Source organism: Carcharodon carcharias, chromosome 12 (genome assembly GCF_017639515.1).
Source record: "Carcharodon carcharias isolate sCarCar2 chromosome 12, sCarCar2.pri, whole genome shotgun sequence".
Classification (NCBI taxonomy): Eukaryota; Metazoa; Chordata; class Chondrichthyes; order Lamniformes; family Lamnidae; genus Carcharodon; species Carcharodon carcharias.
Genome location: NC_054478.1, coordinates 98175775 through 98189055, shown reverse-complemented (window position 1 = coordinate 98189055; position 13281 = coordinate 98175775). Strand labels below are relative to the sequence as shown.

The 13281-nt window shown below is 45.5% G+C and overlaps 1 protein-coding gene across 1 annotated transcript in view; it reads right to left on the bottom strand.

Moving 5' to 3' along the window:
* Positions 1-13281, bottom strand: part of ankar (ankyrin and armadillo repeat containing) — a 313107-nt gene that overhangs the window by 84809 nt on the left and 215017 nt on the right. Inside the window, exon 15 of the mRNA XM_041200254.1 lies at positions 6677-6918. Within this exon, the coding sequence (XP_041056188.1) occupies positions 6677-6918 (242 nt within the window). The remainder of the gene's footprint in view (positions 1-6676; positions 6919-13281) is intronic.

Below are 13281 nucleotides of genomic sequence, written 5' to 3'. Positions count from 1 at the left end.
TGTGAGAGAGTGAATGGTGATGATCCTTTAACTGGCAGTGAGTGAGATCCCTGTGGATGTGTGATGGGTTTGTGAGTGTCTGAGTTGAGAGTGATGAGAAGAATGGCTTACCCTGGTGGAACAGAGGAGATCATTCATCCTCTTTCAACACTGGGTGGCAATATTGTTTGGCCACTGCTGCCACTGCCCCCCAAGCTGGATTGGTGTTGTTTCTGGCCCTCCTGTGGCCAGAGCAGGGGTATAGAACATCACAGCAGGCCTTCACAGTATCCGAAATGCATTCCAGGGATGTGTCACTAAATCAAAGGGCTGCAGTATTCTTGCCTTATGGGCTGTGTCTTCTGTGCAGCAGACCTGGGCTGGAAGCGCTGAGAAGTGTGTGCGTGGCTGCACTTTAAACATGGCACCTGGCATGAGGAAGCGGTGAGGTGACCATATGGCAGGTGAATGAGAGGCCAACCTCCAGTGACCCGGCATGTTTCCCAGGAATGTATGATTAATGAGGTGGGATTGGGGCGGTGTGGTGTGGAAAGCTGCCATTGTGGCTGGAGGGTAAAACCTTCTTCTTCTCGCCTGCTACTGCACTTAGTGCAAATCTGGGACGATTCCGCCCAAAGTCAACATGATTTTACAAGGACAAAGACAGAAAATTCTGGAAAAAGTCAGCAGGACTAGCAGCATCTGTGGAGAGAGAAACAGAGTTAACATTTCAAATCCATATGATCCTTCTTCAGAAGAAGCTCTTGAAGCATTTTCTGCTCATTTCAGATTTCCAGCATCCGCAGTATTTTGCTTTTATCTCTATGGTTTTACAAGGACAGAGTTTTCTGCCCATCGGAGGTGGGGGGGGGGTGCAGGGGCAGGTGGGATTGGGCGTGAACTCGATCTGCACCCCCCAATTGGGTCCACGCTGCCATTTTAGGTGGACAGGCCAATTAAGGCCTGCCTATCGTGCCACACACCTGGAAGTGCTGTGCGCTTCCTGTGCGGGTGGTGGGGAGGTTGGGGGGGTGGGATTCCCTGAGTTGGGACCTGCGCTCTTTCGCGCATGTGTGTGAAAGAGCACAGAAATCTCCCTGACGCGCAGAGATGCCTCAGGGAGATTAGTTAAAGTTTTTAAAAGCTAAATACAGAAAGGAATATATTATAAGACATGTCCCCCCATGTGATGTGATCTGGGACATGTCAAGGAACATTAATTGAAAACTTTATTTAATTTATAAAAACTTCATGAAACCTCATCCTGCCCGTGGATGAGGTTTCATGAAAAATGCAAAGGCTGCCTGGGCTCTTCGCCTGCCCACCAACCTTAAGGTTGGATGGGCAGCTCATTTAACTATTTTAATTAATTTTAACAGGCCTTAATAGGCCTTTGACAGTTCGGCCAGCGCGCAGCCAACTTGAACTGAAAATCTAAATGAGTGGGCCTCGCCCCTGCTTGCCGAACAGAAGATTCTTCCAAGAGTCTGTTCCACAAATTTATTTGAGTTCTTTGAGTATGTAATTAGCAGTATAGATAAAGGGGAACCAGTGGATGCAGTATATTCAGATTTCCAAAAGGGATTTGATAAGGTGCCTCACAAAAGGTTAATATGCAGGAGCTCATGGAGTTGGGGTTAATATGTTAGCATTGATAGAGAATTGGTTAATGGACAGAAAGCAAAAGATAGAGATAAATGGGGCATTTTCCAGTTGGATGGCTGCGACTAACGGAGTGCCATAAAGATCAGTGCTGGGAGCTATTTCCAATCTACATTAATGACTTAGAGAGTAAAGTATCTAAGTTGATGTTCAAAGGGACTTGACTGTTCGCATACAAGAAATGCAGACAGTTAGCGTGTAGTAGAGCAAGCAATTAGCAAGGCTATTTGCATGTTGGCCTTTATTCAAGCAGATTGGAATACAAGAATAAAAAAATTCTCTTGCTACAATTGTACTGGGCTTTGGAGAAACCACACCTGTGACAGTTTGTGCATTAGAGGCAGTACAGAGAAAGTTCACTAGATTGGTCCCTGGAGGAGAGGCTTGTCCTATGATGACCGGCTGTGTAAATTGGGTCTATATTCTCTGGACTTGCGTAGAATGAGAGGTGATCTCAGTAAAACACTCAAGATTCTGAAGGAGCTTAACAGGGTAAACACTGAGGTTGTTTCCCCTGGCTATGGGATGTAGAACACTGGGGCTCTGTGTCATGATAAGTGGATGATCATTTCGGACTGAGGGGAGGGAGAATTTCTTCAAAGGGTTGTGAATCTTAAGAATTCTCTATCCCAGAGGATTGTGGGTGTTCCATCATTAATATATTTAAGACTGAAACAGAAGTTCTTTAGTCTCTCAATGAACCAAGGGATTTGGGGGTGTGGGGGGAGATGGAAAAATGGGGTTGAAGCTTCGGATCAGCCATGATCAAAGTGAATGGTGGGAGAGGCTCGACAGGAGTATGGCCTACTCCTATAACTATTTCTTTAGATGTTAGCTCCCTGCACTCCTTCAATTCTGGCCTCTTGTGCATAATTCATTTTAATCACAGCACCACTGGTTGCTGTGCTTTCAGCTGCCTAGGCCCCAAGCTCTGTAACTTCTTTGCAAAACATCCCCACCTCTCTATACATCTCTGCTCCTTAAATTTAATGCTCCTGAAAATTTAACTCTCATCTTTCCTATTGTCTCCTTACGTATTTGATGTCAGATTTTGTTAGGTATGCTTCCTGTGAAGCACCTTGGGCATTTAAGGTGTTATATCAAGGCAATTTGGGGCCCTTGTTGTTGTTACAGGGTTTTGATCCAGCATCCATGAAGGAACGGTGATATATGCCCAAACCTAGGAGAACTTGAAAGTGATCCAATGCAACTACTACACCTGTCCTTCTTGGTGGTGGAGGTCACGAGTTTGAGAGCCTCAGCGATGCACCCTGTAGATAGTACACACTGTAGCCACAGTGCGGTAGAAGGCGTGAATGTTTGGGTTGGTAGACAGGCTGACAAACAAGTGCTCCTGGGCAGTGTCAAGGTTCTTGAGTGGTGTTGCAGCTGCAATCATTCCGTTTCTGAGTAAACACACACACAAGTGTCATCTATATACTAAAGCTCTATGGCTGAGGTTGGAGTGGATTTGGTTTTAGATTGAAGATGGTGTAGGTTGAACAGTTTCCTGTTTATTTTGTAGATTATCTCCATACCTGAGGGCAATTTGCTGATGAGGAGTGGCAGTATTGCAGCAAGGAAAATGGAGAAGAGAGTTGATGCAATGGCACAGCCTTGTTTGACCCCAGAGCGGAATCATCCCAGATTTGCACAAAGTTTGGTAGCGGGCGGGTAAAAATGACGTTTTACCCGCTGGCCGCGTTGGCAGGTTTTCACATTGTATCATCTCAAACCTGCTGCATTACTTATGCATTCCCAGGAAACACGCTGTTTCCATGGTGGGCAGGGTCTCATTTGCCTATCATGCCATCACCTTACTGCTTCATCACGCTAGACACCACATTTAAAGTGCAGCTGCATTCAGTGCTTCCAGCCTAGGATTGCAGCAAAGAAAACTTGGCCCTGAAAGGCCAGAAGACTGCAGCCCCCGAGACTTATGGACGCCATGGAAGACTAGAGAAAATGGGCATTATAACCTGTACAGTTCTCAGAATTGGCAGTGCCCATAGTCAATGTCCTTAAACCCGACCAAAGCATCCGAATTTGTGGAGACTACAAATTGATGGTTAATAAAGTAGCAAAGCTTGACAGGCACCCCAATCCAAGAATCAAAGACCTGTATGCCAAGCTGGCAGGTGGAACCACCTACTTGAACACCTACTCGATATGAGTCATGCTTATCAACCGCTAGAGTTAGATAATGCCTCCCAGGAATTTGCCACAATTAGTACTCAAAGAGTTGTACCAATATACTTGATTGTCTTTTGGTGTCTCCTCAGCTTGTGCCATCTTCCAGAGAACCGTGGAAAACTTACTGCTGGGACCGCCCCAGGTTATAGCCTATTTATCGGTGACAGAACTCACTGAAAAAGAGCATTTGGCAAACTTAAAAGAAGTCTTAAAACATATCTTGCAGGCTGGAGTGTATTTAAAAAAAGAAAAATGCATGTTCCAAGTGACAGAGGTAATCTATTTGGGTCATCGGGTGGATTCACGGGGTCTCCACCTAATAGAGGAGAAAGTGAGGACCATAAGACAGCCACCTGCACCAAAGAACACCTCAGAGCTCAAATCATTCCTCGGAATGATCAACTATTATGGGCAGTTCTTACCCAATTTGCAGACAGTGCTGGCCCCTCTGCATTCTCTACTCAAAAAGAACCAACGTTGGTCTTGGGAGGGACCCCAGAAAGAAGCTTTCATAAAGGTGAAGCAGTTGTTACACTCGTCCAACCTATTAGTGTTTTTTGATCAGATGAAAGAATTGGTGCTGACATGTGACACATCTCCTTACAGAATGGGAGCAGTGCTCTCTCATCGGATAGACGATGGCACGGAATGGCCTATAAGTTACGTATCAAGAACGCCCACCACAGCAGAAAAGCGATACTCGCAGATAGAAAAAGGCCTGTCAATTATCTTTGGCGTGAAGAAATCTCACTAGTACATACATGGCTGCAATTTTATGATCATTTCAGACCACAAACCATTGCTAGGATTGTTCAGTGAGGACATGGCTATACCATCCATAGCCTCAGCAAGAATACAATGATTTTCTTTAATAGTGGCAGTATACAAATACACTTTCATTCATAGGCCTGGACGTCAAATCGCAAACGCCGATGCACTTAGTTGTTTGCCTTTATAAGAAAATTATGAGGATGTCCTAGTCCCAAAGGAACTTGTTTTATTGTTAAATTTCTTAGATTCCTCGCTGGTATGTGCTTGACAGATCAGAGACTGGACAAGTCGGTATCCAATCCTATCTCAAGTATGAGAACAAATACTTCATGGTTGGTCACAAGAGCCCGTATCTGATGAAATGAAACCATACTTCAGCAAAAGACAGGAAATAGCCAGCCAGGATGGTATCTTATTGTGGGAAGCATGAGTGATAGTACCTCCAAAAGGACAGGAGTCACTTTTAATCGAACTACACAGCGCACATCCGGGAAGTTCCTGAATGAAGCACGCAGCTACCTGTGGTGGCCTGGGATGGATGGTGAAATAGAGAGTTTAGAGAAGAATTGTGTGTAATGTCAGCAACTGCAAAAGTTGCCATCGACAGCTCCATTACACCCTTGGGAAAGGCTAGGTAGACTGGGTGAGGTTACACATTATCTATGTGGGATGTTTCTTGGGAACAACGTTTCTGCTCATTTTCGAAGCCCATTCAAAATGGATGGGCATATATGAGGTGAAGTCACCAATGTCGACTGCTACAATTGAGAAGCTATGTCAAAGTTTTGCCATTCACGGACTACCAGAAGTAGTCGTTTCTGATAACAGCACGACATTTACGAGTGCTGAGTTTCAACGGTTTAACAGCCTCAATGTACCACTCATGTAAAAACTTCACTGTGCCACCTTTCCTCAAATGGACTGGCTGAAAGGGCAGTTCAAATGTTCAAGGCAGGCATGAAAAAACTAACTGGAGATTCCTTAGCAACCAAGCTAGCACGCTTACTTTTCCATTATAGGACCACCCTTCACACAACAGGTGTCACAACTGCGGAGTTGTTGAAACACCAATTTAGGATGAGATTGAGCGTAATAATGTCGAATTTAGGGGGGGGAAGGTGGAAAGAAGTCAGGGAAGCCAGAAAACTAGACACGACTGGCATATTTGTGAGAGGAAATTTACTGTGGGAGAGATGGTATATGTGAAAAACTTCGGAGAAGGCCCAAAGTGGTTACAGGGTGAAATAAGTGTAGTGATTGGACCTCTATCTTGTCATGTGAAGGTGGAAGTCCGGATCATACGGAGACATGTGGACCATTTAAGGCAGAGAGAAATAGATTACCAAAAATTGATTCCACAAGTGTTCATGACCAGGTCAGCATTTCCTGTTGTGAGTACTCAACCCAGGGCAGACATGTCTGATGTTCCTGTAAGAGTTGAGGATATAGAACTGCAGATGCCCACCGAAGCACCTGATATTCAGGCATCTCTGGAAAAGAAGGTTCCTGACAGGAAGTTGTAGAGCTGAGACGTTCTACGCCCATTAGGAAACCACCTGAAGACTGAACTTGTAAATTCCCTACTTAGTGTAAATAATTTGTTATCTTAAGAAATATGTATTTGTAAATATATGTATATCTGTGTAAAGGGGGAGGGATGTATAATTATGGTTTTATTTAGTGTGCATTATGCCTTTATGAATAATGCTGTTAAGGAAGATCACATGATCTTTAGTACCTAATAGGGGAGTAGCGCGGGCTATCTCAGTGGTCAGTATGAGATAGAATTGGAGGTGAAAGCATGCATGTAGTTGCTGCTGAGTACCTTGTAAGTAAACTTAAAGTTTCTACCCAAGATGTGTCTGTGGAACAACAGTACGAACTCTGCCACCATCACAACAAATATCAATGAGGAATGTTACATGAACTAATTTCTCTCCCAACATGTCTTCAACCTTTTCTATTTTTCAGGATCAGCTGATGGTGCACATTGCCCAGCGTGTTGATAAATGGTGAAATTAATGACATTTACTGAAATTATGTCATACATAAACTTAAGTTTATAAAATACCTTGAGAAGCTTCAAAATGTGTTTATCAGCAGACATTTCTAGAAATTCTTTTTGTATAGCAGCATTTCTGTCAGCTAACACCTCCACTGCTGTTATTGCTTTCATCTGCATCCTGATTTTCCGTCCACTGAGAATGCGTATCAGAGGCATAACTGCCCCTTCAGCTACAATCGCATCTTGGTTCGACTTGTGTTCACGAGCAACTTCAGCCAAAGCAACCGAAGCAAAACCCTGCAGAACTTCTACATAATAATTGCACATGTAACGGTTAGGGCTCTTCTCAGCCTTATCACAAATTCTAAATTATTTAACTAAACTGTCAATAGCATAGTCGAAAAACTACCAATATAAATTAAAATCAGCTATAAAAAACTGCCACAGGTTTATGAGTAATTGAAAGACAAATTAATGTTTTTTTTCTCTTTTAGATGCTAACTAACCAGCCATTTTCTATTTATATATCAAATTTCCAGCATTTACAGTTTTTCTATTTATAGTGAAAATTGGTTACTGAACATAAGGACTATGACACCATGAAAAACTGTACCTGGGAAACCTCTTGAAAAATTATTAAAAGAAAAAGGAAATTTTGGGGAATTGTTACTATCAATTAATTTTCCTTAGATGTATGTCATTTCCCCAATTGTTCTCCACAACCCAATTATAACGTTCCTCAATTGAACCATCTTTTATCAGTGAAGTGGATAGGAAATAATAAAAAGCCAGGAGTTTACTTTGGGAAATACAATTCTTGTGACTGATGTTTCTCAGGTTCTTTCTCTCTTAAAGCTTTTGCAAATGTATCAAAAACTCTGCGGAGGATGCTGCGCAATGCATCACTATGATACAAATTCACACCTCCACTATTCATATAAGTTACAGATCTCAACCATGCTGTTAATGTAAAGTGTTGGGTGAAAACAGAGTATTTTCCAAATGGGTGGAATCGTCCCCTCCCACCACTGGCGGGAATTGTGGTGGGCGGGAATGTAAAATATGGTGAGATTCAAAAAATTGGTTTCCCGACATCAGGAAATGAGGTTGCAATCTTGCTCTCCCATCTTTCATGGCAGGTCGACTTTCCCATCAGGAACACTTTTTACATGAATGCTCATGAATGCTCATTAAAACCCCAGAATCTTGATCCACTGTTAAATTTTCCACCCCATTAGCAGGAATTTATACCGTTCTTTTTCATGACCTAATATAAGTGGCGTGCGCCCGGCGAGGAAGACTTCAAGGACTTACCCAGCACTTGAAGCTGCTGGCACCATTCCTGATGGCTGCTCTTGGGTATCTGCAGTCAAGCAGGAGATGGTACACACAGGAAGGGTAGGGGTGCTTTCAGGGCACAAAGTAGGGGCTGGAAGTCTGTAAGGGGTGGTTCAGGGCATTAAGGGTTGATGGAAGTCTGTGAAGGAGGTGTTGAAGACACGAAGTGGGGGTGGAAATCTGTAAGGGGGTGTTGAAGGCATGAAGTGGGTGTAGAAATCACGAAATGGGCTGGAAGGAGGGTGTGGTGTCCAGGGAAAGGGGGCAGAGTGTTTTATAGGGTGGGGTCCATTCAGTCTATGGTGGAATCCTGGTGGGAGAACTGAGGATAGTATTGGTAGGAGAGTCAGGATGTGTATTTGGCAGATGTGGTTCTCACCTGGAGGGTCATTGAGGGGGACAAGAAAGGTGGCATGGATAACGGGAGTGGGCAGGGTCAAGATGGACATGGGCATGGTAATGGGTGTTGACTCCAAAAGGAGGGAAGGCAGATGGAAGTGGATGGTGATGGGGCCCAGGGTAATGGTGGGAATGTTCAAGGGCTACAGAGCAGGGGGTAAAGGTTACATTAGGGGAGTCAATGGTGATCGGGGAAAGTTGTTGGGTGACAGGTGAAGTGTAAAAGGTGGTGCAGCAGGTCTGAAAGGAGATGCACTTGATAGAAACATAGAAAATAGGAGCAGGAGTAGGCCATTTAGTCCTTCGAGCCTGTTCCGCCATTCATTATGATCATGGCTGAACATCCAACTCAATAGCCTGCTCCTGCTTTCTCCCCATATCCTTTGATCCCTTTCGTCCCAAGAGCTATATCTAACTCCTTCTTGAAAACATACAATGTTTTGGCCTCAACTACTTTCTGTGGCAGCGAATTCCACAGGCTCACCACTCCCTGGGTGAAGAAATGTCTCCTCATCTCAGTCCTAAATGGTCTACCCCATATTCTTAGACTGTGGCCCCTGGTTCTGGGCTCTCCCACCATCGGGAACATCCTTCCTGCCTCTACCCTGTCTAGTCCTGTTAGAACTTTATAGGTCTCTATGAGATTCCTCCTCATTCTTCTGAACTCTAGCGAATATAATCCTAACCAACTCAATCTCTCCTCATATGTCAGTCCCGCCATCCCAGGAATCAGTCTGGTAAACCTTCGCTGTACTCCCTCCATAGCAAGAACAACCTTCCTCTGATAAGGAGACCAAAACTGCAAACAATATTCCAGGTGCGGTCTCACCAAGGCCCTGTGCAATTGCAGCAAGACATTCCTGCTCCTGTTTTTGAATCCTCTCGCTATGAAAGCCAACATACCATTTGCCTTCTTAGCTGCCTGCTGCACCTGCACGCTTACCTTCAGCGACTGGTGTACGAGGTCACCCAGGTCTTGTTGCACATGTAGACCATATGGCAACAGGTCTGGCTGAGAGGACTCTCATAACATTGAGATCCCAGCAAGATGGTGTAAATTGCCATTGGCAGCAGACAGAGGTAGGGTTGAAGGGACAGAGAGGTGTGGATGCCTACAAGGGGCCTGGCTGGTGAATGGCAACCAACTCACGACTGCAAACCTCCACCTTCCCGGGGGAATGGTCATGCTCATGTGGTTAATCCTTCTATTAAGACAAAACAAAGATCTCTCTATAAAATCCGAGGGCAACGGGGGAGGAATAACATGGGTGCAAGGCTTTTTGCACATGGCTGTCATCACTCTTGTCAAAGAGCAATGTATTCATTCACAGGCATGTATGCATGGGAGGAACACCCACCATTGTCCTCCAGGATGTTCTTCACCTGGAAAGGGTGGAGTGCATGTGACCAACAAAATGACTAGCAGCGAGATGGAACCCAGGAAATATCAAAACAGTGCGATTGAACCTATATTTATAAATGCCAGAATTATATACAATGTGAATTCAAAATCTCTTAATTTTTGTTACTCTACCACTATGTCTAGGTGCATCTGTGACATCGCAGCAGAGGTGGAGGCAGCCTGCTGACTGCTATTCCTGTTGTCTCAGATGACTTTGGTGGGCGTCCTCTGGAGGTCCAAGGTCTGGAGCGCCCCGGCCTGCTAAGGTTCTCCTGCTGTGGAGCAAGGGAACCCCCCTCAGTCTGACCAGCTGGATGTGATTGGGTTATAGGCAGAGGGGATTTGGAGTAGCAGGACAACCTTTGATTGGGTCTAGTTGATGCTGCTCCTCCCTGATTCCTTGAGAAGAAGGGTCACTTGGAGCAAATTCGAGGTGCCCTGTCCCCCTCTCACCTAGCCAGTGCTGAAGCACAGGCATGGATAGAGTGATGGAATGCAGGTCTGTGTGTATATCAGGCAATAAACTGCTGGACCTGGGTCTCCAAGATGGCCACCATCCTTCCCATGGAGACCTTGAGGTATTCGCATGTCGGAACCATGACATCAGGGAGCACACGGATGCACTCCTCCATCTCTTGTACTACTCTATTGAAGGCCCCTGACAGCTGAGTGATGATGCCTTGTGTCTATTTGAATCTCCAGCATATGACATAGGGCTGATTGCAGAGGCTCGACATCTGACTTGGATTCTGCAGGTGCCTGTTCTCCAGCAATCCTCTGAGAGCCAGAGACCTTGGCTCTCACTGCCTCCGCCTGCTGCTGTGAATCAGTGCAGTGACCACCAGTGAGTGATCCTGAGCCTACTCTTGAACTATGACCCACCGATGTGTGTGTCTCTGCGCTTGGGGAGGGTGCGGGTGAATGCTGTGATGGCTCTACATGTGCTAAAGAGTCTCCTTCCTCCTCAAGGGTAGTCTGGGGGCTCAGCCTTTCTTCAGTGGAGAAGGCTGGCCTCCCCCTCTTCCTGCTAGCACCTTATGTGGAGAAAATAAAGAATGAGTGACTGCTTAGGCTGGCTCAGACATTACACACATCACGCAAACTCTTGTCCAAAGTTGGCTCTGCTTCCTCAATGGATTATTGGGAATGGCTGACCTCATCATCAGCGCAGGCACAGTCTCTGTCCTCCCCTACCAGTTCTGCAGCCTATTGCTCAAATTCCATGAGATTTTGTAGCTCTGACATTCCACTTACAGTCTTTTCCCTCTCCATCTTGTTGTGGGGCATCTTGTTCTGGCTGAAGGCAGATGGATTGAGTGTGAGCACATTGGTCGAAAGAGCAGGTCAGGGGTTGGAAATTCTGGGAAAGTGCCTTACCTCCTGACTCAACAAAGCCTGTGCAGCATCTATAAGGCACAAGTCAGGAGTGTGATGGATTACTCTCCACTTGTCAGGACGAGTGCAGCTCTAACAACAGTGAAGAAGCTGGTCACCATCCAGGTCCAAGTATCCCACTTGATTGGCACCTCATCCACCACCTTCAACATTCACTTCCTTCAACAGCAACACAGTGGCAGCAGTGTGTACCAGATATATGATGCACTGCAGCAACTCACTTAAGCTCCTTTGATAGCACCTTCTAAACTCATGATCACTACCACCTGGAAGGATAACCACCATCTTCGAGTTCCCCTCACAGCCACACACCATGACTCGGAGCTGCATTACTGTCCCTTCATTGCTAGGGGTCACAATCCTGGAAGTTCCTCCCTAACAGTACTCTGGGTGTTCCTACACCACATGGACAACAGCAATTGAAGAAAGCAGCACACCACCACCTTCTCAACAGCAATTACGGTTGGGCAACGAAAATGCTGGTCTAGCCATGGATGCCCACTACCATGAAAGATGAAATAAAAACATTGCTGATGTGAGTTTGGAGAGTAGAAGATTCACTTACCTTAGTGGAGTGGATAAGATCATTCATCTGTTTCCTGTGCTACAGGGATGTCCTCGTTTGGACCTCATGGGTGCTAACCACCCTGGTAACCTCCTTCCAGGCTGCTGTGGTCAGACTGGAGGGCCTCCTGCTTCCATCCCTCAGAAAGAGGATGTCCTCCCTTTCCTAGACAGCCTGGAGGAGAATCTCCAGCAAGGTATCGCTGAAGCATGGGGCCTAAGCTTGCTGCCTTCTACTGAACATTTTCGCTCTCCGAAAGTCCTGGCACGATGAATGAATGGCTGTCTGAGTGCCTTATAAATATGGTGCTTGCCCACGGGTGACTTCCTGCCCGCCCCGCCACGCTGTGGATCTGATTACTCACGGCTGCATAATTAATCAGGTGAACAACGCACAATTCAGTGCGTTCACCTGACCCGTTCTCCAACAGAAGTCACTCCAACTTCTCACTCTCACCATCGGACTTAGTTCTGGAGCGGAAAATTCCAGCCAAATGTTCAGGTCTGTGACCACTCAACAGAACTGGGATATGTTAAAAATGTAATAGGCTCTGAGCAAGTGAAAGGGAAGGGTGGGAAGAAGAACAAAAGGGAATGTCTTTGATCGGGTGGAGGATGCATAAATTAAGCATCTAATGATGCTCCTGGGAGCGAGAAATGAGACGGGCTGGGAATTGTGCAGCAGATGAAATGTCAGCTTCCCATGGTGGTGTGAAAGTTGGGAATAATTGGATGCGGCTTCATTGTTCCCGATGGCAAGTGGCAGGAATCTATTTTTACTGCATTAGCATGTCATGCATGCATATTAAAATACATAGTCGATAGATTAAATTACATCTTATGATTAAAGTGGCAGCAAGCGAGTAAAATATGGCCTCTGATTCAGGACTAGTTAAAGGTGATAGACAGCAAGCAAGGTAGACTTCCTGGTGATTTGAAGTGAGTAGGAGCTATTTTTCTTGTATGGAGAACACTTTTGGACTGGGGAGTGGAGGCTGAACTGTTGCATTGAACTTGGGTCATGGCTGTCCGTGGAAGGGAGGTTGGCAGCTGTTCAGGCAGGTCAGGACATGACTGTCTGAGAGAGGCAGATACGGTCATGGCAGCCCAAAGATGGGTCATGGGGGAAAGAGAATGGGAGCTAGACAACACACGGAAGGTCAATCTGTACCAAAGGCTGATCAAGCATGATAGAGGGAAGAGCAAGGGTGAGTGAGGACAGTCAATGGTGAGGTTCGGAGAGTCAAGGGCAACTGAGGGCAGGTTAAGGGTGATAGAGGGTTAAAGATGACAATTGGCAGGTCAAGGGTGATGGGGGCAGGTCAAGGGTGATAGAAGGAGGGTCAAGGAAAAGAACATAAGAGCATAAGAATTAGGAGCAGGAGTAGACCAAATGGCACATCGAGCCTGCTCTTCTGTTCAATATGGTCATGGCTGATCCTGAGCTTCAACTCAATTTCCAAACCCATTTCCCATATCCCTTAATTCCCTGAGAGATCAAGAATCTGTCTATTCCAGCCTTAAATACATTAAATGATTGAGCATCCACAACACTCTGGGGTAGAGAATTCCA